Source organism: Tenrec ecaudatus, chromosome 7 (assembly GCF_050624435.1).
Source record: "Tenrec ecaudatus isolate mTenEca1 chromosome 7, mTenEca1.hap1, whole genome shotgun sequence".
Taxonomy (NCBI): Eukaryota; Metazoa; Chordata; class Mammalia; order Afrosoricida; family Tenrecidae; genus Tenrec; species Tenrec ecaudatus.
Window position 1 is genome coordinate 137339103 of NC_134536.1, and position 24631 is coordinate 137363733.

Genomic DNA, 24631 nt, shown 5'->3' on the forward strand with positions numbered 1-24631 from the left:
TGGGGGGGTCACTCTATTGTAAGGTGATGAAACTGAAACCCGGAGAGAAAAGGGACTTCCTCAGGTCACCGAGCTGGTGAGCACCAGGCTGCCACCTCCCAATGGCTTCTCTCCAAGACGAGCCATCCAGCACACCTGGGCAGTGTGAGAGGGTGAGGGACACTAGTCTTTTGTCTTCCCAGTGACTTCTGACCAGGCTTTCCCTCTCTAACCCTCCCCAGCATCTCTCTTGTCTTTCTATAGCTTTATGGTGGCCAGGAGCCACGGTTCCCATGGCAACGTCATCACCGGTCTATTGCAAAATGAAGACAATCAGAACCATGTGGTACACTTACTGAAGATAAATGTATTTAATTTAAAGAAGTTTAAAAAATTCTGAAGTTGTGCTTGCTTCGGCGGCACATATACTAAAATTGGAACGATACAGAGAAGATTAGCATGGCCCCTGTGCAAGGATGACACGCAAATTCGTGAAGCGTTCCATATTAAAAAAAAAAAAATTCTGAAGTCACACCCTTCCCACTTTTTTTTTAATGAAAAAATTGCTTTGATGACATTGAGTTTCTGTTGAGGGTGACAGAAAAGGTGGCAGTGGGGATGGCTCCTGGTTGCAGAACATGATTAATGTGATTGATGTCACAAAGTTGTCCATTCGTTATGTGACTGAATGATTAAATGGTATGACATGCGGATGCAATGCTAGTAAAACCATTAAAAAGTGTGCATTTGGAAAGTGCTTAATTGGCAAATGTGTGCTATCTCTTTTACAGCGATAAGAAAAAGACATTAAAAAACCTTTTTATTATAAAATGTGATGCTTTCAATTGAGGTTTACAGAGCAGATCGTGAGTTTTGCATTCAGCGATTCACAGGGCTTTTGTTTCAGCTCATCTCTCACAATCCCTTCAGCGTACCATCACGTCATCAATGTCTCCCTGACTTTCCTGTTCTCATTTCTCCTCCTTTCCTCTGAGCTTTGCTCCTGGGTAAACCAGCCCTTTTGATTTTCGACGGTTGTTTATTCTATCACAAGGGTGAGTTCAAGATCGACAGGGTGGCGGAGGGCCATAGTCTCGGGGGTTCCGCCAGTCGTCTCCAGCTGACCACTAAGCTTCTAGCTGACCACTAAGCTAGCTGACCACTAAGCTTCTAGCCACCAGTTTCTAGCTGGTCTCAGAAAGAGAGTTGGTCTTTTACAATTTTTTATTGTAAATTAGGTATGGGTTTACATTTCGGATGATCACTTTTGTATTCAACATTCTACTAATCAAACGTTGTCCCCAACACTTTATCCTCCACCTGCTCTAGCTTTTGTGAAATAATGGCATTAATAATAATATGATGGTAGTTTTGTTTGCCTTTTCATGATCTTACTTGGGAAATATGTTAATGTGTGTGAGAATGCTACCAATCTTGAGGTCTTATCAGTCTATCAAATCCAAAGCATAATTCTGGGGAAAACCGACTTGGTGGAAATTTCCCATGACTCACTTCACTCGTGAAGGGATTCTCGCTGTAATCCGAGGAGCAGATGAATAAGTAGGTGCCCTAGAGAGTCTGAGCTGCTGAGAAGATTAAGCAAAGCTTCCTGGGAAGAGGGCCTGGCAGTGGGAAAGTATTGGGAGGAAGAGGTTCTGAAGTCCTTACCAGGGGCCCAGCAGCAGGGGGCAGTGCTGTTCTGCTCAGGGAGTGCAGAGTGAGCAAGGGTTTGTTGGTGAGAATGAGTAGAGTGAATATGTGGAGCAAGTAGTGGAAGGGTGCTGTAACAATGGGGTAGGGGAAGCATCAAACTCCCACTCTTTCCAAGATGGGAAGAATCACCATCACCATCAGCACCAGCCCAAGAGGTCAGACATACCTCCGACCGCCAACCTTCAACCTTTGTGCCAACCCATCGTGGCCCTCCTCATGTCTCTGTGGGAGTTGCTACTTCATTACGATGACCATAGAGAACTCACAGGCCAAATTCACACTTGTGAGTTTATTAGGAAAGTAACAGGTTTCAATTCAGGAGCAAGGATGACTCAGGATACATTTCTTTGACCAGGCAGCTTCTTCTCAGCTGTGCCCACAAGTAGGACTCTCTCTGGTCCCCGTCCTCTCAGCCCCTTGGGCTCCACATCTGGCACCTTTTCCTTAGGCAAGTGTTGCAAAGCTCGTTAGCACTGCCAGTCCATACCAGGAGGCCTCTCATTCTCCCAGCATGCCTCCTGCCCAGAGATACTCAGCTCTCGCACTTCATGGGACAGCACACCCACTATACCTGGCTTACTCGTTAAGGCAGAAAAGGCCACTGCCCCATCTCCTGCTGGTCTCCTGGTTCTGCCACTGGCATTTCTCTGCCACTGCTTCTCATCGTCTTATGCCATCTCCAGAGTTATGGTTCTCTGTCTCCTGGGTCTAGGGAGTTCTCAGCACAGGGGCCCCAGGTCCAAATAATGTCTTCTTCCCATCTTTTTTGGGTGGTAGTCAGTTTCTTCCTTTCTACCTCTTGAATGATTCATTTCAGGCCTAGAAGGATGACAAAACTGACCAATTTCCTCCTTAGAGTGCTGAGGCAGTTAGTTTATTGTACCCACCTGGCCGATAAACACATATGGGGTTAATTGAAGGGCGGAGAGATAAATGGCTCGGTGAGCCTCACCTTTCTAGTTCTCGGGTCTCTTGCTTTGTGATGGTCGGGCCAAGGTGCAGCAGCCCTAGCCAGTTCCCTTCTTCAACTGGCAAGGCTCACTTCCTGGAAGACATCCCTGAGGAGAAGCCACATGGGCCTATCCCAATGCTGCCCTGGGTGCTGTAGTAGCTGTGTGGAGACCCCTGCCAGCTCTGAGATGCTTACACGTTCATTGATCCAGCTTTCCTCCTGCAGTCAGCATCTTTGCATCTGTTTTGTGAGATGGAGGAGGACTTTGTGGATTGGTGTTGGACATATGGGTTAATGTTGGACTTGTGGGCTTGGGCAGCATTGGGTTGGGATGTTTTCTTGATGTGTGCTTACCTTTTATATAAAATTCTCTTATACATATGAGTTTCTGTGGATTTGTTTCTTTAATGTACCCAGACTAACACAGGCACCATGTGAGTACACTTTATTTGCATGAACCTATCTCCACAAGGGTGCCGTATTCCATCTTATTTGCAGTTTCACCCACTCATTGGAAGTTTCCACGACAATGGCTAGAAAAGGCCAGGTAAAATTGATCCATTGCACTGCAAACGGGCAGTCAGTACACACTTCATAAGCATACCCCGAGTTGGAGTGGATCCTCAGTGGAAAACCAAGATAATGGTTGCAGTGCTTGAATCCCCAGGCTGGGCACAAGGGGGATCAAGTGGTTGGGGATGGGGGTCTTATCTTGATTTTTCTGTGAGGATGGAGGAGCCTCCTAAGAAATACCAACACATGCCCAACGCTGTGCTCTGGCATCAATGCTCGACACCAACGGTTTCCAGTTCTTCCTTGGATTTATGGGAAGATTAACCGTCCCTTCCTCCTTTAGGAAGAATCAGAATTCCAGAACACTGAATCGTGCTCATGAGTATTCTGTACACAGACCAAGAGGCAGTCATTCAAACAGACTAAGGATGTGTTAGCCTGGCTTGGCTAAAGAAACAAATTCATAGAGACACTCTTATGCATATAAGAAAGAGCTTTATATACAAGAACAATTGAATATTCAGAAAACATCCCAGCCCAGTCCAGATCAAGTCCATAAGTCCAATATTAGGCCATATGTCCAATACCAATCTACAAAATCCTCTTCAGATTCAAGAAACACATGCAATGATGCCAAATGCAGGAAGATCACAGGTCAGTGGGTGGGAAGTCTTGTGGATCCAGTGGCACTGTAAGCATTTCAGCACTGGAAGGAGTCTCCATTTGGCTTCTCCAACTCCAGAGGTCTGGCTCCATCAGCCTCTCTCCATGTATCTTCTCCAGAGAGATGTCTCACAGAGAGTGAGCAGAGAGAAAGTATCTCCCACCTCTAAGAAGGAATACAGGAGTTCCCAGAATCCTCAGGAGAAGGCCATGCCCACATAGAGGCCTCATCGGCTATATCTCAATTGAAAGGCGAGAATCCACCCCTATACTCTTTTTTTTTTGGGGGGGGGTAATGTATTTAAATATTTTTAAACAAGACTTTGAAAAAGAACTTTCATGGTAATGCGCCCCCCCCCCCCCGTGATGTGTTAGCCAGGAGGAGGTGAGGTGGGGGAGTCTGTGTGGGTAGGGGATGCAGGATGTGAATTAACACAGAGACCAGAGGAGAGAGACAGAGCGCAGCCACAGACACATCCTTAGCAGTTCAGCTGCCACGTAAGTGAATCACTACGGGTGCTTCTTCGAATTGGAGCCGTCCATCCACCCCTATACTCTTAATCCTCAAATTGACACCATTTTATGTAACTACCACAAAGGGCTACTGCAGGTTTAAAATCAGGAAAGCTGTGTGTGTGTGTGTGTGTTGTATTCCTTCCACATTTATTCAATCTGTAGGCTGAGCAGATAATCAGAGAAGTTGGACTGTTCAAAGAAGAACACAACATCAGATTGGGGATGTCTCATTAACCACCTGCGATATGCAGATGCTATAACCTTGTTTGCTGAAAGTGAACAGGGCTTGAAATACCATGAGATGAAGATTAAAAACAACAGCCTTCATTATGGATCACCCTTTAACACAAAACAAAAATCCTCGCAAGTGAAGTGGCCCGCTAAATAACATTATGATAAACAGAGAAAATGCTGAAGCTGACAGCCATGAAAGCAGCAGGCAGAAAATCAAGTGGCGTGTTGTACTGGGCAAATCTGCTGCAAAAGACCTCTTTAATGTGCGCCCCAGGGATGACGTCCCTTGGAGGACTAAGGTGTGCCTGTGCAATACCATGGCATTTTCAATTGCCTCATATTGCTGGGAAAGCTGTGCAATGAATATAAAATGAAGAAAAAATGATGCACTTGAATGACGGTGTTGGTGCAGAATGTTGAAAAAACTACAGACTGCCAAACAAACAAACAAAAAAACCTACTCTCTCCTGGAAGTAGTCAGAATGCTCCTTGAAAACAAGAGTGGAGACCTTCCCGACACAATTGCTGAAGACAAAGTGGGTACATAAGCAAATGTGGTGAAGAAAGCTGATGGTGCCCGGCTATCAAAAGATATAGCATCTGGGGTCTTAAAGGCTGAAGGTAAACAAGTGGCTATCTAGCTCAGAAGCATCAAAGCCCACTTGGAAGAAACACACCAGCCTGTGTGATAATGATGTGCTGAAGGGATCAGGTATCAGGCATCATCAGAACAAAAAATCATATCATTGTGAGTGAGGGGGAGTGCGGAGTGGGGATCCAAAGCCCATCTGTAGACAACTGGACATCCCCTTACAGAAGGGTCGTGGGGAGGAAATAAGCCAGTCAGGGTGCAGTGTAGCAACGATGAAACATACAATTTTCCTCTAGTTCCTAAATGCTTCCTCCACCCCCACTATCATGGTCCCAATTCTACCTTACAAATCCAGCTAGACCAGAGGATGTACACTGGCATAGATAGGAACTGGAAACAGGGAATCCAGGACAGATGGTCCTTTCAGGACCAGTGGTGAGAGTGGTAATACCGGGAGGGTGGGGTGGAAAGGGGCAACCCATCCTCCCTGGGAGACAGCCAACAGAAAAGTGGATGAAGGGAGACGTTGGACAGTGTAAGATATGATGAAATAGTAATTTATAAATTATCAAGGGTTCATGAGGGCGAAGGGAGTGGGGAGGGAGGGAGAAAATGAGGAGCTGATGCTAGGGGTTTAAGTGGAGAGGCAATGTTTTGAGAATGATGAGGACAGTGAATGTCGAGATGTGCTTTACACAATGAATGTATGTATGGATTGTGGTAAGAGTTGTATGAGCCCCCAATAAGATGACTTAAAAAAACAAGGGTGGGGAGACTTGGTCTGGTGCATTCGGACATGTGATAAAGAGGGACTGGTTCCTGGAGAAGGTAGAGTAGCCGGTCCTCAAGAGAGAGGAGGAGAGGAGAACCCTCAGTGAGCTGGATGGACAGAGGCAGCTGCCCCAATGGGCTCAAACATAGCAAGGCTGATGAGGCTGGTGCAGGACTGGGAAGCGTGTTCCACCGTTGTACACAGGGTCACTGAGTCAGAACCGATTCAGGGGCAATCTAACAATGCGCCCTTTCTCCAAGGACATGTGAGCCGAAGTGGTGAATGTCATTTGTGGTTGGACCTTTTAAGAGCCTGTTGTCACTGCCACGCTCCCTTTTGCTTCCAAACTAATTGTAGAAACATGACAGTGGGGCCTCTTTTGGCCTGGATCCCTGCGTGTGGGTGATAGGAAGCAGGCGCTGGTCCTCTCCACCAGCGAGGGGCGTGGACACCAGCTCTCCTCTTATTCTTCCCCAGAACAGGTCACCGCCTGTGAGTGGGTGTGCACCTAGCTTAGCTGGGGAGGAAGACAGATGGGAGGGAGAGGAGGTCAATAACTTGCAAATTCTAGCCAATCCTTAGAGCCCAGGGCTCCTGCCCAGAATCCGGGAGAAGACAGTCACGCCCCATGACCAGGTGTGCTGTCTCTCTTGCTCTTCATCAACTGGGGGTTATTAAACTTCCTCAGGTAGGTTGATCTACAGCCAAGGTTCTCCACTTTCCTCATGCCACAACCCTTTCAAACAGTTCCTCCTGTTGTGGTGACCCCCCAACTATAACAATATTTTCGTTGCTACTTCATCACTGTCATTTTGCTACTGTGATGAATCGAGTCACCCCTGTGAAAAGGTCGTTTGACTCCCAAAGGGGTCATGACCCATAGGTTGAGAACTGCTGATGTACAGTAAGGGCCTTTCCCAGAGAAGGTTCATGCAAGGGAGAACTGCACCCATGCAGGATAGGGTGCTCTGTCCTGGTGGCCAGCCCACACAGCCTAAGTGTAGGACACATGAGTAGCCTCCCTGGGATCAGATAGATGAGAGGAATCTGCCTTCTCCCACTCACTGCCTCTCGGGACCATGTTAGCACCCAGTTGCTTTGGCAACATGTGCCCCCTGCCCATCTCAAGAAGGCATGAAATAATCATGACACGCTCCTCAATAAATAAGAGAAACCCAAACCATATTAACTTATTATTCTAAAATAAAGATGGAAAGGAATAGGATTGGTCCAGTAGCTGGGCAAAGGTGGCCTCACGGTCCTGGGACACAGAGCAGTGGCATTCAATGTCTCTCTCCTCGGCTTCAGCCTCGTTCTCTCCTGCAGCTAGACTTTCTCTCTGTGGGCAGTGGGAGTGGGGGGCAAAGCTTGCTCCCTTCAGCATCCACATATAAAACCACCGATACCCAACCGATTTCTGTAGTTGATTCTGATTCATAGCACTCCTGTAGAAAAGAGTAGAACTGCCCCTTAGTGGTTTTGAGACTGTCATCTTGACCTAAGCAGAAGACACTGGTTTCTCCTGGGTAGTAGTTGGTGCTTCAAACCACTAGCCTGCTGGTGATTTATCAGCCGAGCACTTTTACCACCGAGCCCCTGTTGCTATTGTTAGGTGCCATTGAGTTGGTCCCAACCCATAGCAACCCAATGTACAATAGGACACTGCCCAGGCCTACGCCATCCTCACAAGTCCTCCTGTGCTTGAGCCCATTGTTGCAGCCACTGTGTCAGCCCTCACGACACCACCAGGGCTCCTTAAGACTCAGCCCAAGTTGACCCAATTATTATGGTGGACCAGGAGCTGTTATTCAGAGAACCTCACAGATCCTGGGAAGGATGGGTTCATAAAGTGGGAGCGAGAGTGAGGGATTTCTGTTTCCTGGGAAATGGATGTTCAATAGGCAAAACCACAGATGTTTGCAATATTCCAAGTTGCACATACCGGTGCTTGTTCTGTTTTAACCTGTATGTGGCTTCAGGAAGGGCCTCTCTAGGGACCTTAATGAACCAGGGACAGATGCAAGGTCAAAGGAAGGTCCCCCAGATGCGTACCTATTCCTGCCTATTGCTTCCTCCCCACAAGAAATCCTTTTCACTGCATCAAAGATGCTTCTAGGTCTGGCCAGCATCTCTCCCAACCCCATAGCACCCGCCCACAGAATCAAATCTTCTTTTAAAATGGGCAATCCCTGGCTGGAGCAAGGGTTCTAGTATACAAGGTAAGTATAGACTCAAATGTGCTCACTAATCTGTATTGAATCCATGCTTACCTGGTTTACTGGGTCTTCTGCCCTTGGTCGGGATTAACAACTTGATTGGAAGACTGGGAGCTTTTCGCTGGCACACATTCCAGTTAGTTAAGGTCTGTTTCATGCTGGTTGTGAAACACAGTTTTATCACCACTATTCTGTGTGTGTGTGTGTGTGTGTGTGTGTGTGTAACACCAGGAAATAGTAAGCGGTTTCATCTCAGTTCATGAATGCAGATCTCTTTTCCTGCCTGCCTGGCTTCTCCTCATCCTATTGTAGATAATAACTAGGCCACCCAGCTCAGACACAGCGCAGGAGCTATTTCTGGAAATGACATTTCTGTTGTTCTATTACCACTTGTTTGCTCCCTGTGCATTCATTTTGCCGTGTTATTCATCAGCAGATAAGCGGTAGCAGGTGCCGGACATGCGGGGGAAGGGGAAGAGGAGGAAGCTTTGACCCCACTTATTTATTCCTCTCAACTAAGAAAGGACAGCCTCACTTGGTTTTTAGCATGGGACTTCTTGGTCCAGATCATGGACAAGAGGTGCTCAAAGGTGGCAAACCTGGGTGGGACAGGTGGGCAACGTGCTCAGCTGCCAACCCAAACACTGGTGGTTTGAATCCATCTGGAGGCATTGCAAAAGAAAGGCCTGGCAACCTACTTCTGAAAACTCAGCCGTTGAGAAAGAACCCTCTGGAGCACACCTCTGCCTGGCACACGCGGGATGCGCGTGAGTAGGTGGCCATGACTCAGCAGCAACTCGATAGCACTGTTTGTTTTACAGCGGGCCTCCCTGCAAGAGTTTACCGGGAGTCAACACGTGGCAAACACACAGGACTGAGATGATATGCAGACGGGTGATGCATTTGGTTGTAGTTTTTGTTTCTAGAGTCTTCCTGGTTCTGTGGTAGTTATATAATCTGTTGTCAATTTGAGAGGATTAAGAGTGAAGGGGTGTTTAGCCTGTCAGTCAGATTGCAGCTTGATGACCTCATTTGGACGCACTGAGGAGATAAATAGCTTGCTGAGGGCGGGACACATGCTCACTCCCTGGGAGACATTGCAGCTGACAAGTGCAATGGAGCTGACAAGATACATGGAGCTACACTGGTTCCCGGAACTGGACAAGCCACGTGGAGAGCCCTGCCAGTGCTGAAATGCTTACAGTGCCACTGGATCCACAAGACTTCCCACCCACTGACCTGTGATCTTCCTGCATTTGGCATCATTGTATGTGTTTCGTGAGGCTGAAGAGGACTTTACAGATTGGTTTCAGACATATGGGGTACTATCGGACTTATGGACTTGATCTGGACTGGGCTGGGATGTTTTCTTAATGTGCAATTACTCTCGAATATAAAGCTCTTTCTTACACACATATGAGTGTCTATGAGTTTGTCTCTCTAGTCCACCTGGAGTAACACAGCTTCGGATGAGTTGCACCCTTGTTCTGGGGAGCCCTGGTGGTGCAGTGGGTATGCATTGTGCTGCGATCCACACGGTCCACAGAAGGGCAGCAAGAATGAGGAAGGCCGTCCATGAGATGGACCAACACAGTGGGTGTGTCAGTGGGCTCAAGCATGAGAACCATTGTGAGGAGGGCGTGGGACCGAGCAGTGTTTCCTTCTGCTGTGCATAGGGTTGCTATGAGTCGGAACCAACTTGATGGTACCTAACAACATTGTCTAGTTTCCTCTAGCGGTTCACCCAGTGCTCAAGTTCCATTTTTCTCAAGGACAGCGACACGGCTCCTCAGAGCAATCATGTGTGAGTGAGCATCCTCTTTGTGTTTGTGCTAAGCGCCTTACTTACATGAATCCTTGCAATGAGGTAACATGTAACTCATGTAATGATGCAGTCCTCCCAATAGACTTATGAAGTAGGTACTATTGAGCTACTTGTCTTACAGAGGAGGAGACTGAAGCAAAAACAGGGAAAGGGCTTGCCCAAGGTGCACTCAGCTGGCAGCAGGTGACAGAGCTGGGATTGGTGGCAGCAGTCTGATTCCAGCACTCTCCCTCATAAGCACTGTCTGTAGTGTTCTGCACTCTTCCTTGGGCACATGGAAAATAGGAATCTCCCCTAACCAACCTCTTAGGAGCCCTGGTGGCATAGTGGTTATGCCTTGAGGTTCTGACTGCAAGGTGGGCAGTTCGAAACCACCAGCCACTCCAAAGGAGAAAGATGGGGATTTCCACTCCCATCAAGAGTTACCGACCAATAGAGAGGTCTGTGTAGCTGGCCCCAATCCCAACTATGTGGACACCTCACCTCTCCCCAGAAGAATTCACTTCAGAGGAAGCACTGAAGCTACAGCTCAGGGAGAGGGGTGAGTCCGATCAGAGCACATAGGAGCAAACGAAGTGGGAAGGAGAGAAGGTGGAACACATACTGGCCCACCAACCCTTGAGGATGATATTCCTGCTCAGAGCAGCCAATGCACAGAGGGGACCATAGGGTCGGCCCCACCATGAGACATGACGTCCTCACTAACCCACAGCGCCTCAAGGGACAACACTGGAGGCATAGTGTGGGAATTGTGCCCAATCTGACCCCACCACACTGAGGCAAAACGTGAAGTGGGTGGAAGAGAGCAGCAAGGGGAGCAAAGCAATGAAGCCCCCAGGGAATACCAAAAAAATAGACTTTGTGGCCAGGGCGTGGCACCCCATCTGACTCGACCAGAAAACACTCTTAAAGGTCAACAAGCAGACCTGGAACTATTGATAGCTTTTCTTTCTTTCTTTTTTTGGTCATCAGGTTTTGTTGTTGTTTTGTTTTCTTTTGTTGTTCTGTTTTGCACTGTCTTCTTTTTGTGCTTATTATCGTCTCTGTGTGTCTATCTAGATAAGATATTCAGGATAAACAATCCAGAGGGGAAAACAGTGGGACTGACGGTTCCAGAGGGACATGGGAGAGGAGAGGTGGGAAAGGAAGTGGGTGTTAATAACCCCAGGGAAAAGGGAACGACAAGTGATCTAAAATCAATGGTGAGGTGGGTATAGAAGGCCTGGTAGGGCTTGATCAAGGGCAATGTAACCAAGAGGAATTACTGAAACCTGAATACAAGCTGAACATGATAGTGGGACAAGAGGAAAATAAAAGGAAATAGAGGAAAGAACTAGGAGGCAAAGGGCATTTATAGAGGTGTAAATATAGGCATGTACATATGTAAATATATTTTATATAATTATAGGGAAATATATTTATGTACATATATTTGTAGACATTGGGCCTCTATTCAAGTATTCCCTCAATGCAAGAACACTTTGTTCTAATAACATGATCACCTTCCCAACACAATCACTGAAGACAAAGTGGGTGCATAAGCAAATGTGGTCAAGAAAGCTGATGGTGCCCAGCTATCAAAAGAGATAGCATCTGGGGTCTTAAAGGTTTGAAGATAAACAGTGGCCATATAACTGAGAAGCAACAAAGTCCACATGGAAGAAGCACACCAGCCTGTGTGACCATGAGGGGTCGATAGGATCAGGTATCAGGCATCAAAGATCCCAAACGAAAAATCATATCATTGTGAATGAGGGGGAGTGCCGAGTGGAGACCCAAAGCCCCTCTGTAGACAATTGGACATCCCCTTACAGAAGGGTCACAAGGAGGAGACGAGCCAGTCAGGGTGCAGTGTAGCACCGATGAAACATACAACTTTCCTCTAGTTCCTTAAGGTTTCCTCCCCAACACTATCATGACCCCTATTCTACCTTACAAATCTGGCTAGGCCAGAGATGTACACTGGTACAGATAAGAGCTGGAAACAGGGAATCCAGGACAGATAAACCCCTCAGAACCAATTTTGAGAGTAGCCATACCAGGAGGGTAAGGGGAAGGTGGGGGGGGCCCGGGGGGGGGTAAAGGGGAAACTGATTACAATGTTCTACACATAACCCCATCCAGTGGGTGAAGGGAGACATCGGTCAGTGTAAGACATGAAATAATAATAATTTATAAATTATCAAGGGCTCATGAGGGAGGGGGGTAAGGGAAGGAGGGAAGAATGAGGAGCTGATACCAAGGGGTCAAGTAAAAAGAAAATGTTTTGAAAATGATGGCAACAAATATACAAATGTGCTTGACACAATGGATGTATGTATAGATTATGATAAGAGGTGTAAGGGCCCCCAATAAAATAAAATTAAAAAAATAACACAATGGATTGTGATAAGAGAAAAATGATTAAAAAATAAAATGGTTACAAAATGAAAGTGATTTAACTATGAAAACAAAAACAGAGTTACCGTCTCAGAAACCCACAGGGGCAGTTGTACCCTGTCCTGTAGGGTCACTATGAGTCGATGTTGACTCAATGGCGGTGCGTTTTGACCTACCCCGTTGGCCAATGACACCTGGGCAGAAGGGCTGAAGTCCGTATCTGATCGGAACTTGTAAGAGCCAGTTCTCACTACGACGTTCCCCTTTTCTCCCCTCATGGGGCAATGGGTTAAACCTTGGGCTATTCACCAAAAGGACAATAGTTCGAACCCACCAGCTGTCCCACAGATGAAACACCAGACAGTCTGCCTCCATAAGGAGTTACCACCTTGGAAAGCCTATGCAGCACATCCACTCTGTCCCACAGGCTATGAGTCCCCATCAGCTCGATGGCCGTGGGTACTTGCAACTGCAGATGAGCCTAGCCCATGCTGACTAATCTAGTGCTGTCCTGCCTCCTGTCCATTCTCTTTGGCCTCTGACCCCAAGCCTGCCACTGGCTCCACATTCAAACCAGAAAAACAGCAGCCAGTGAGAGAGAGGCCACTGTGTCCCCAAGAGTGGGCATCGAAGTGGGGTGTGTTTGGAACATGTGCCCATGCTGGGCCACACTCTAGAGGAGGGGCCCCACGAGACACAAGCTGCATCCAGCCCCGGAAAGCCCCCCACCCCGGCAGGCGCTGCACTCTGGCTTCTCTCCCATCCTCATTTATTGGCTCTCCTAATTTTATTCCCCACTGTTATAGGTTGAACTGGGCTGGCAGGAGGGCCGCGCTCTCAGGTCCTGGGGGCACTGCAGGCTGACTATGACCTTGCAGGCTTGGATCTGAACATCCTCCTCAGGGTGGATGACCAGCGCAAGCAGCCGGTCTGCAAGCCGAGACTCATCCCCGAAGAGGGCCTCATGCACAGACTGTTCATTGTAGTGCCATTTCACAACGCGGTAGTGGGGGGCGTTCCGGCCCTCGCTCAGCCGCTCAGCAAACACCAGCACCTCAAACAGCAGGCTCCCTGGCTGTGTGGACTGGAACAGGTTCAAGAAGTTGGGGTGCACCTGCGGGTGGGGGTGAAATGCCAGCCAAGTGTCAGGAAGCGGCTCTCAGGTTGCTCTTTCACCCCCTTCCTGTCTCAAGGTCAGGTTGAAATGTGCAGAGACTTTCCCCTTTTCCCTTGTTTGGCATCCTCGGCCTTAATGGCCTGGTGTTCGTGACGAATGAAGGACAGGGCGCTAATGCGGGTCCCGCGGGATTTGGGGAGACCCACACTTGAGTCTTAGCGTTCCCTCAGGGTTTTGTGTGAGCGCTGGAGAAACGTGCATGGAGGAATGGAGGAGTTCAGGGCCCTGGCTACGGCTCAAGCTTGTTGTCTGTTACACAGCGAGTGTGGCCTTACAAGGTCCGGGGTGGGGCAAACAGTCTGTGCTCAATTGCCCTGGGGATCAGAGGACCCAGAAAGCTAGGCAGCAGTTCACCCCGTTAACGCATGGGGGCGCCATGAGCAGGCCTCCACCCCACAGCAACGGGTTGGGTGGGTCCCGTGGAGAGGCAGTTACTGATTCTAGGGTGTTTTTTCTTCTTTTTTCTACTGGCTCTAGTTTTTTTTTTTCATCTATCAGTTTCGGGAAGAGTAGTTTAAATCTTATCAGTCCCCCACACCTGCAAGAGATCTGTGGATTTCTCCTTGCAATTCAATTAAGCGTCGCCGAATCTTTTTTGAAATGGTGTTATTAGGAGGCATACCCGGGTACAGCTACTCCCTTCCATACGGAGTCCCAGAGGTGCACTGGTTAGAGTCAGTGCTCACTGCTAGCTAACCGAAAGGCTGGTGGTTCGAACCCACCAGCCGCTCCACCAGAGAAAGGCGTGGCGGTCTGCTTCTGTGGCGATAACAGCGTAATATAATGTTGGGTACACTATAGGGCAGTTGTAGTCTGTCCTGTCGGGTCACCCAGAGTCGGCATTGTCCTGACAGCAACAGGGTTTTTGCTGTTGTGTTTTTTTTTTAATCTGGTATCCTTCTGGCGATTTGAGGCCTAAGAACACTCCTTGCTTTGTCACCCCCCACCCTTACTCCCTCCCCTGCTCAATCTTAAGATACCTACATTAACACCCCCACCTTTTTCTGTCTATGCAAGACCTGCAGCTGCTAAAATCAGCTTTGCCTTGAATTAAACCATGTTCTCATATATATATATATATAATTAGCTTCTGTTGCTTGGCCTGTTTTTCTCTCCTGAATTCAGAAAGACCCGCCCACCAGAGCCCCTCACACCATGATGGAGTCTCTGGTTAGTGGGGGCAGGGCAGAGGGGAATGTTCTTTCAATGCACTTAGTTCAGGGGCAGGAGGAGGAATGGGGGAATCCATTCACAGATGGGGCTAAGCGTGGGAAGAAGCCAGGATCCCTCCCTCCCTAGCACCTGCGTTGGCATCCATCAGCCCCTCTTCGGGTCCCATCTCACCTGGCAGTTGAGAATGTCATAGAGGAGGTCGTTCTTCTGTGCCAGGTAACTCAGCAGTCGGATGGCTTGCACCTGGAAAGAGGAAAATATGGGAGGGCAGGGCTGTCAGTCTCTGCTTCCTGCCCATGGGACTGTGCCCAGGGTGGAGGAGGAGCGTCAGGTAGCAGTCAGTGGGCTCCCGCACCTGTGCCAGGATGTAGTCGCACTGTAGGATCTCCATCAAGGCGGGCATCACCCGCCGCAGCTGGGGGTGCACATAGTCAGGCAGCGGGAGGTTGTTGAGGAGCCTGAGACCGGCAACGTGCAGCTCTGAGTCCCAGACAGTGCAGATCAGCTCCAGCACCTTGATGGAGTGCTCCTGGGGTGGCAGGGGAAGCGAAAGGTCTGTTCTTTTTTTTTTTTTTGGGGGGTCTGTTCTTATGTAATGCTCCCACACCACTGTCCCAGCCTCTGCTCTCTCCACACCCCAGCCCACAACACCGGGCCCAGCCCAATCGAAGGTTCTAACGTAGACCCTCAACACCATCTGATCCACGGATGACTCCCACCTCCTGGGAATTCTTTCTTCACTGGGCTTTGTCTCTGGTTCCCCTGCTCCCCCTCCTCTTCTCTATATCGCCCCCAACTAGGAGCACCCAGGCCCTCTTTGTTACATGCCATCCATATGCTGGCAGTGAGTTTGATTCGGTTCGTGCCCCCAGCCTGGACCACTCTTCTGAAGTACAGACTCACATATTCAACCCCATTTCTCTCCTTGAAGGTCTACTAGACACTCCAACTACCCTTGGTTCCCAAACGAACCTGCTCCTGCCCTGTCTTCGCTTCGTCACACCTTCCCTCCTGTTGCATCGGTCACAACCCAATGACTTCTTTGTTTCTCGAGTGTCCCTTCCTCCAAGCCTCCAGGAGAGCTTGCTGGTCCCACCATCAAAACACGTCAGCACTCCAGCCGCTCTCGCCACCTCGCTGCTTGCCAGCGCTGTGACTCTCTCGCTTGCATTTCCATGGCAGCCTCCTGTCTCCCTGCCGCACAGTGGATGCTCCACCACACTGCTCACAAGCTTCCATTTCATTCAGCAAAACAGTCCAAGTCTTTGCAGTATGTTTCAAGACCCATACGATCTAGGTAACATCCATGTGCCCTCCGTTATTATTTCTCGATCTTGCCTCCTCCTCTCTTGCTCTGGTTCAATGGCCTTGAACCTGCCAAGAACACACTTCTCTTCGGGTTTGGGGGCATGGGCGGTTTCCTCTGCTTGGAATGCTCTCCCCGCAAATATGCATCACCCCCTTCCAGACGTTTCTTATTGTCCCTTTCTCAATGAGGCCTCTTTGACCACAGCCTTTAACACGGCCTGCACCCCAGCCTGCCTCATGGCCCCATCCCTGTCTTATCTTTCTCCGTAGTCCTGTCGCACGGAACACTTTTTATTTTAAACTTTTTATACTGAAAGAAGTGTACATTCACAGAAAGTACAGAGAGATTCCACGCACCTTTCACCCCATTCCTCACAATGGTTCCATCCTCCATGATTATAGTACACTTTCAAGACCAGAGCTCTAGTGACATAATGGGTTATGCACTGAGCTGCTAAGCACAATGTCAGTGGTGTGAACCCACCAACCACTCCTCAGGAGAAAGATGAGGCTGTCTAGTCCTGTAAAGATCATCAAAGCCTTGGGAACCCAAAGGGCCAGTTCTACCTTGTTCCCATGGGTCACAGTGAGTCTGAGATAACCTGACGGCAGCAAGAATGAGAGTGTATCAGAACCAGAAAGTTGACCTGGATGCAATGAGTCTGTGGGGTTTTCTGGTATTTGATCACACGTGGAGACTTGTGTCATGACCACTACCTTCAAGACATAGAGCTCGTCCATCACCACAAAAGTCTCCTTCATTTTCCCCCTTTATAGACACACCCATGTCGCCTCTGCCCCCACTCCCTCCCTAATCCCTGGACCCACCCATCTGTTCACCACCTCTCTGTAAATTGTGCCATTTTGAGAATGCTATAAGCAGAATCAGACATTGGCTTTCACTCAGCAATGGCCTGGGGAGCCCGCCAAGTTGTGTGCAGCCTCAGTCTGCTGACTAGTGTTCCATGTACAGAGTAGGGATGGACCACCATTTACTTAACCACTTTTGAGAGGCATTTTGGTTGTTTCCCGTTTTTAACGATTACAAAGAAAGTGGCTAGGAACCCTTATGGAAGTTTTAGTTCCTCTAGGATAAATACTTGATTCTGGGATAAATGTATATTTGGTGGTGGGGCTATTAACTGTCAAACTATTGTTTTGTGTGCTTGTGAGTGGCCTGTCTCACCAACAGTGTTTGAGAGATCCAGTTTCTCCACACTTGACACTGTGACTATTTTTAGTTGAACTGTTCTAATGGTTGTTGTGAAGTTGACTCTGACTCACGGAGACCTAGTGTGCAGAGAGCAGCTGTGCTCCAAGGGGTGTTCCAAGTTTTGACCTTGACCGCTTGTATGGTCCAAAGCACTCCCCTTTCTGTTAGCAGTTGGGTTCTTCACCATCTCGCCCATTTACAGTCAACCACTGCTCAGGGAAGCAGCAGTCAGAGGATCAAAGGACGCACTGCATTGGGTGCATCTGCGGCACAAGACCTCTTTGAAGGGTTGAAAAGCAAGGATGCTACTTGGAAGATGAAGGGGCACCTGACCCAAGCCATGGGATTTTCAGTCGTCTCATACGCGTGTGAAAGTAGGACATTGAAGACCAAAGACCAAAGGGAAAAAAATCAATGTATTTGCTTGACGGTGCTGGTGAAAAATATTGAAAGTATTGTAGGCTGCCAACCCCCCCAAAACAAACAAACAAATCTGTTTCAGAAGAAGTACAGCCAGAATGCTCCTCAGAGGCAAGGATGGGGAGGCTTGGTCTCATGTACTTCGTTCAAATTGTCAGGAGACCCCACTGGAGGAGGCCATCGTGCTTGGTAAAGTAGGTAGGTAGGTAGGTAGGGAAAAGAGGAAGACCCTCAGCAAGATGGAATGGCGCAGTGGCCACATGGATGGGCTCAAATATAAGAACAATGGCGTGGACGGCACAGGACCGGGAAAGGTTTCATTCTGCTGAATGCAGGGTCACCCTGGCTTGGAGCTGACTCCAAAGCCCCTCACGACAATAACAACTCTACAAGGTGTGGCCTTCACTCACATCCTCATGGTGGTGCCAAGGGTTCATGCGAACATTTTCTAACCTAAAGGTTGAAAGGTGGAGTCAACCCAGAGACACGTGGGAAGAAAGGGATTTACTGCCAAACAAACAGCCCTTGCAAACCCAGTGAGCCACAGTCCTGACGCACGAGGGCTGGCATGAGTCAGACTCAGCACTGTGGCAGCAGGAGCGATGTTGAACCGCTTCCCATGTGCTTATGGTCCTGCACATATGCCATCTTTGATGAACCTCTCTCTCTGTGCCCTTTGCCCATTTCCCAATTGCTTTTTTTCGGTATTGAAGTTTGAGAGGCCTTTGTGTCATCTCAGCGGGATTCGTCTATCAGATATTTGGTTTTCAAACTGCAGTCAGACTGCAGTTTCTCTTTTCATCCCGTTACCAAGATTTTTCCAAAGCAAACACTTTCCAGTTGGTGGTCAAGTGCTTCACCTTTGCACCACCAGGGTTCCCTGAAGGATAAGTAGGAGTTAGCAAGTTGTCAGGCCGAAGGGAGAGCCAGTAAGGTACAACAACCAGGGAATGGGGAGACCACGGAAAGATCTGGGTAAGTGGCTGGAACTGGGGCAAGAAGGAGGCAAACTAATTATAAGCTGAGTACTGTGAAGACTGATCAGGGGGCCAACGGAATCATATTTCTCCAGAGACGGTGGCCTGGCTTTAGCAAGGGGGCTGAGCTCCATTTTGGACGTGGTGGGTTAGAGGGCTTCTGGGTAGTCTGAGTGGCTACGTCCACAAGCAGTTGGCGTGCTGTCTCTGTAGGCAGAGACGCAGGAAAGCACACAGAGGTGGAGACTGAGACCAGGGAGTGGTTGTGTTAGGTAGCCGGCTAGGGGGTTGTTCCTTTCGATGCCTAGGAACCCCCTACAGGAGGTTGGAAGCCAACAGACTAAAGGGCATGCGCCAATTCAAGCCCCAAGACAGTACACCTGAGTGGACCTCAAACTGGGCCAGGTGGACTTAATTCAGCCAATGGGGTCAACCAGTACCATAGACCACGCCTCCCAGTGGGAGGCCCTAACAAGCAGAACCTGGAGACCACCACCCTCTTGTAACAGCAGCTCCTCTTCTGCCTTCTGCTCAACCATGCCAAGGTCTCTCTCTCTCTCTCTCTCCCTCTCTCTCTCTCTCTCTCTCTCTCTCTCTCTCTCTCTCTCTTCCTCTCCCTCCCTCCGTCCCTCCCTTTTCTTCTCTAGGTCACCACATGTGGGAGTGCAGACCTGTGTTCAGTTAACTATAAACCTGAAACTTCTCCAATCCTTTATAAAAAACTCACTTGGATTACAAACCGGGCTTTGGCGTGGATTTCTTTCTCTTGCGAAGCCAAGAATCAAGGTATTTCCCACCCGAGGAATCTAACAGTTACTTCCACCCAGACTGAGGAGGACGGGAGTGGGAACCTGAGGATGAAGATGCTGGGGAAGGGAGGAAGGACCGGTGCTCCCATAGCTGCTTCCAAACCGACCTCCCCTGTCAAACTGGACTTTCTGACTGCTGGCCCTGAAATCTTTGTGCAAATTAGCTCTGCAGGAGGTGTGTCAACAAATCAATGTCTTACAGGCTTTGAGGCAACTGAGGATGAACATACACAAACGCATGTCTATTAAAAAGAGGGGGACTGATAGCAACATTTTTAAGTTAAAAAAAATCAGTGTTGGTAAGGTTATGACACAACTGGAACACTCATGCCAAGGTGATAGGAGCGCAGATGGAGACAAACCTTCTGGAAGAGTTGGTACCCTCTGCACAGCCGTTCCGCTCCTGCCCACCCTCAGACATTCTCTGAACAAGGTTCACAGCACACTGAGGGGTCCCCCAGGGACCTGGGAAACACCTCACATGCCTACCGGTGAGCAAATGGGAAAATAAAATGGCAGGATATTCACACAAGAGAATACTACACAACTATGAAAAGGAAAGGGCTAGCCATTAAGCGATCCACTACTCGCCAAAAGGTTGGCATTGCTAACCCACCCAGAGGCACCTTGGAAAACAGCCCTAGTGATCTCCTTCTGAAAAGTCCGTCTTGAAAACCCAGCAGAGCCCAGTTCTATTCTGCCCACATGGGCCCATTGACCGGATGGCAACTAACAAGAGCTACTTACACGGGTAAGGAAGCGTCTTCCAATGTTAGGGAGGAAAAAGGCCAAACTACAGAAAAACACTAACTGCAGACTTCAATGTAGAAAAAGTTTGGGGACTTCCCAGACCGTATTGTACTTAGTTCATCACCCGACTCCCTCCATTAGTTTAGGCAGGGCTACACGCATACATGGTAAAACAACAAAGAAAATCCAGGAACTGATCAACAACATGCAGATGGGGTTGGAAGAGGGAGGAGGAAGGAGAAGGGATTGGAGAAGGCAATATGGGGGTCTCTACCCCACTGGCCATGTCTGTTTCACAGCCCGCTCTGTGGGTACGTGGGCTTCGTTTTGTCATCACGATGTCTCCCTCACACATAGACTGTAGTGTTCATAGGTTCTAAGTAATTTTATTTTAATTTGGGAGCGATCATGACCATTGGCGGGAGGGCCATTTGAAAGTCAAAGCAAGGTGCTTGGGGTCTAGTTTTCCTTTTGAATATGGAAGGGGCAGGCAAACACAAAACGACCCTCACTGCTGTAGAATGGAGTCCAGCTCACAGTAAAACTGCTTCCATAGAGTTCCAAGCTTATAATTCTTGACAGAAGCAGACAGCCCCATCTTGCTCCTGATGGGGGCTGCTGATGGGTTTGAACTGCCAAACGGTCAGCACCCCCATGTTTAACGTACTGCATCATCAGGACTTCCCCCACCCCGCCCCCTATTCCTTTTCAACGAAAACTAAATCTTCCAAGGGTTCTAATCCCAGACCTAAATAAAATTGTGGGAAATCATCCCACTTGTTCTCTGCCAATTAACAGGCCCCTACACAGACTGTGGATGTCCTGCGCGTCTGTCTGCCACTTACTTGCCCCTGGGCTCACCTGGATTTTGAGCCTGAATTTTCTGATGCCGGAGAAAGCCTTAAGCGCGTTCAGAGCTTGGATTTTGACACTGTTGTCCTTGTCATCCAACATGCTGCCCACCAAACTGATGTCATCAACGGTACACGCCGAGGCCTAGAGTGTGCGGGCAGAGATGCGAGAGACGGCAGAAGCAGGTGCCCTGGGACCATTGCCCCTCCTGTTGCCACCACCCCTCAGTACATCCCTCCCAGAATGAGTCAAAGAAAAACAGATCCAAGGGCCAAATCTGGCCGGTTGGGGGGGGGGGGGAGAGGTTGGAGTAGTGTGGGGGTGGGCGGGGAGCTAGCTGCAGATGCCACTGGCCAGGTAGGCGTCTGCTTCCTCACCTCAGCCTCCAGCAAGTACACACACCGCGTGATGCTGTGCAGGATCATGCTCTTGGTGTACTCGTCCTGCTTGTACTCCAGAGAGTTGATGAGCCTCCGGAGCTCTCCTGAGTCCCGTCCATGCCGCTCACGCTCAATTGCCAGGCCTAGACAGCCACCCCACCAGTTCAGGCAGTGGGTTCCGAGGGAATGAAAGGTTGGGGTTTCAGGTTTGGGCAAAGGGACTTGGGATAGGCTGGTTTGGCTCTTCTTCGTGCTAAGTGCAGGACCACCATGCACAGTTGAATGAGTGCATCAGGCATCACAAATATCCTAGATGTAGCTATTTATTATGACGATGTTCTCTTATATGGTGGTGAGGGGCAGTGTTTTAGCCTGATCATGATATAGCAACAGTATTCCAGCAGATGGCAGTACAGAGTCTTGCTCAGCTCACTCATTGCCATCAAACTGATTCCCACTCCTAATGACCCTATTGGATAGGGTAGAACTGCCCCCTGTGAGTTTCTGAGATTGTAATTTTTTTTTTTTGAGAGACTGTAAGTCTTTATAGGAGTAGAAAGCCTCATCTTTCTCCCGAGGAGCTGGTGGTTTCGAACTGCCGACCTTTCAGTTAGCAGCCCAAGGCATAACCACTATGCCACCAGGGTTCCTTTTGCAAAAGGGCATGTTCCCCGCCCCCCTCCCTTAATTTGCACACACAGGCCATCTGGTTTAGTGGCAGATCTAGGTACGTAAATCCCTCAATTTGCCATTTTCTGGGAGTCTTTAGTTCTGGGTTGGGAGATGGGGGCGGGGGGAGGCTGGTGCTCAATCACTAAGCAGTAGGTATCTGGAAGCTAGGTGTACCAGAGGATGTCTACGGACCCACTTGAACTCACGGAGAACTCTGACCTCATACCCCTAGCAAGGCCTTTACTAGAGGGAAGCAGGTGGGCTTGAGGAACAAAAGGGAGATAGGAACTTTTGAGGAGTCGCCTTCGGGCCCTCCCACAGAAGAGGCCTCAGTAACTGGTGCCTCCTGGGGCAGAGCCCTCTCCCCAGGGACTAGACACTCACGGGCGATACAGATGGGTGAGCCGGAGCAGATGGGCGGTTGGCATTTCATGCCAGCCTTGATGGCCTTGTAGAGCAGGTAGATGGCCCCAGCGCCCGTGGCCAGGCCCACTACACCTTTTCGGAAGTCCAGTTGGCTCAGGCACTCGGGAACGCTTATGCCCATGTTTTCAGTGCTGCCCTACGGGCATGAGCTGGGCCCGAGGCGCCTGGGAAGAGGCCTTCCGGAACCAGAACTTTCTGGTAGAACTGGGAACCAGGGGACCAGAACTGGAACCTGAGCAACAAAGGGAGCTGGGGAAACTGTGGGAGGAGGAGCTGGGGGTGGTAGTGCGGGACATGGGGAAGCCACGGCACATGGAAGAAGTAAGGTTCAGCTGCCAAGCTTTAGGAAATGAAGTTGGAGACTCAGTGAATAAAATTGGCAGGGGATGAGGATCCTTTGCTTCCCCTTTTCTTTAGGGGAGCCAAGTGGGTGAGCCTCCAACAGGTGTCTCCAGAAGCTGCCTTTCATTCATTAGAGGGCCACACAGAAGCCCATTTCTGCAGCCTTGGACATCTTCAGGGAGTGGCATTTGGGAGCTCAGAATCCTCATGACCCTGGCCCTCTCACCCATCTTTGATTTCTCCGCCAGAGACCCACCCCTGGCTCAGTGTGTTTGTGCAAACAGGGCTCCTGGGCGGGGAGGAGGGGGGGACGGGGGGGGGGGGGGAGGGGATCGGAGGAGAAGAAGGAGAGCACCTTATAAATGTCTATAAATGTCTACAGAGTCTTGAGGCAAGTCCATCTTTTCTAGCGTCTACCTGTCCTCTTGTCTGAACAAGGGCTCTTGAGGGGCCTTGTCTTTGCATCTCAGCACCCTGCACAAAATCCTGTCCTTAGTAGGGACCCCAGTTGGGTTCTGCCTTTGAGAACAGAGAGTCTGAGTACTGGGGCTCCAACACCCAGTTACTGTCCCCTCTGTCCTGTAAGTTGATTCTTTGACCCTGACATTCCAAGGCAGCATTGTGCTCGCCTATTTTATAAAGGCCTCCAAAGAAGGAAAGTTCTTTCTTGGATCTCACTGAACTCTCTCCTACGGTGGCCTTGAGTGATTCAGAGGGGTTAGGGATTAGGCCAGAGTCATCTCCAGGGTGACATTTTCATCCGTCAGCAGCTTGAAGAAAAAGACACAGGCATGTCTGTTTGCTAGTGTGACGCTGAAGATTTCTTGGAAATGACTGTTCTTGCTTCCGAATATCTTCTATTTTGAGCAAGACGAAAACGTCCTTTCTTTGATGAAGCGACGGTGTTGTGCTGCATGCCCACTGCTCACTTCTGAATCACAGTGACCCTGCAGGACAGGGTCGATCTGCCTCAAGGGGGTTCCAAGGCCGTCATCTTTCGGAGGGTCACGCGTGGGGCTGCTAAGAGCTCAGTGAGCAGTCTGAAGCACCAGCCACCCTGCATGGCGGGAGAAAGATGAGACTGTCTACTCCCTTTACGAGCTACAGGCTCAGATACCCAGAGTTGTTCCACCCGGCCCTATCCGGCCGTTCTCAGGGGACATGCACTGGATGGCAGTGAGATGGAAGGTCACAGCTATGGTGCCAGAAACCAAACTCACTGCCATGGGGTTGATTGGGACTCACAGTGACCCTGTAAGACCCGGTAGAACTGTCCCTGTAGGTTTTGGAAACTGTAAGGGAGTACAAGGCCTTCTCTTGAAAGCAGCAATGATCTGAGTCAGAAGTGATTGGACCAAGCAATCATCATCACCATCAGCGCACAACACGCGCCTGTAGGGTCTGGGGTCCGCGGGCTTGGTTTCAAATCCAAGACCGCGTGCGGGGGCTTGAGACACGTCCATGACCAGAATACAGGTCTGCGCATTATCTGTCGGGTGGTGCAAACCGTTTGCCGGCTGACCACAAGGGTGGCACGAATGTGTCTTGGAAGAAAGGCCTGGCAATCTACTTCCCAAAACTTGGCCACTGAAAACGCCGTGGAGCACAGGCCGCCTCTGATACACGAGAGGTTGCCAAGATGAGGAATCAAATAAAAGAGCACCTGGTTTGATATTAATCTGCTACCTTGAAGTGCTGAGGGCAGGCCTGCGTGAGAGAATGCGTGGGGTGCCCCGTGGGGCGCAGGGCATGCTGAACACCGCAGGCAGACAAGCGAA

The 24631-nt window shown here is 49.4% G+C and overlaps 1 protein-coding gene and 1 non-coding gene across 4 annotated transcripts; one reads left to right on the top strand and one right to left on the bottom strand.

The window, feature by feature from the left end:
- Nucleotides 1-383: 383 nt before the first annotated feature.
- Nucleotides 384-490, top strand: LOC142453926 (U6 spliceosomal RNA). Its single transcript, XR_012785481.1, has one exon. It is a non-coding gene; the product is annotated as a U6 spliceosomal RNA (small nuclear RNA).
- Nucleotides 491-13116: 12626 nt separating this feature from the next.
- On the bottom strand, nucleotides 13117-23862 carry ARMC12 (armadillo repeat containing 12). 3 transcript variants are annotated; one of them, XM_075554124.1, is made up of 6 exons: nucleotides 22470-23862; nucleotides 21411-21556; nucleotides 21043-21177; nucleotides 15060-15233; nucleotides 14876-14947; nucleotides 13117-13438 (listed from the first exon to the last, which is right to left on the bottom strand). In XM_075554124.1, the coding sequence occupies exons 1-6, from the start codon at nucleotides 22630-22632 to the stop codon at nucleotides 13142-13144; spliced, it is 987 nt and encodes a 328-aa protein (XP_075410239.1). In that variant the 5' UTR covers nucleotides 22633-23862; the 3' UTR covers nucleotides 13117-13141. The 3 variants fall into 3 exon arrangements, with proteins under 3 accessions (XP_075410239.1, XP_075410238.1, XP_075410237.1); XM_075554123.1 differs by having other exon boundaries at nucleotides 13117-13468; XM_075554122.1 differs by having other exon boundaries at nucleotides 13117-13468; nucleotides 22389-23862.
- Nucleotides 23863-24631: the final 769 nt, after the last annotated feature.

Coding starts and splice junctions, on each gene's coding strand:
- ARMC12 (XM_075554122.1), bottom strand. CDS start 22,632: ATGGGCATAAGCGTTCCCGAGTGCCTGAGCCAACTGGACTTCCGAAAA. Junction 15,234..21,042: donor AATTCAGGCTCAAAATCCAG/GTGAGCCCAGGG, acceptor CTGCCACCCCAG/GAGCACTCCATCAAGGTGCT. Junction 13,469..14,875: donor ATGACATTCTCAACTGCCAG/GTGAGATGGGAC, acceptor CCCCACCCGCAG/GTGCACCCCAACTTCTTGAA.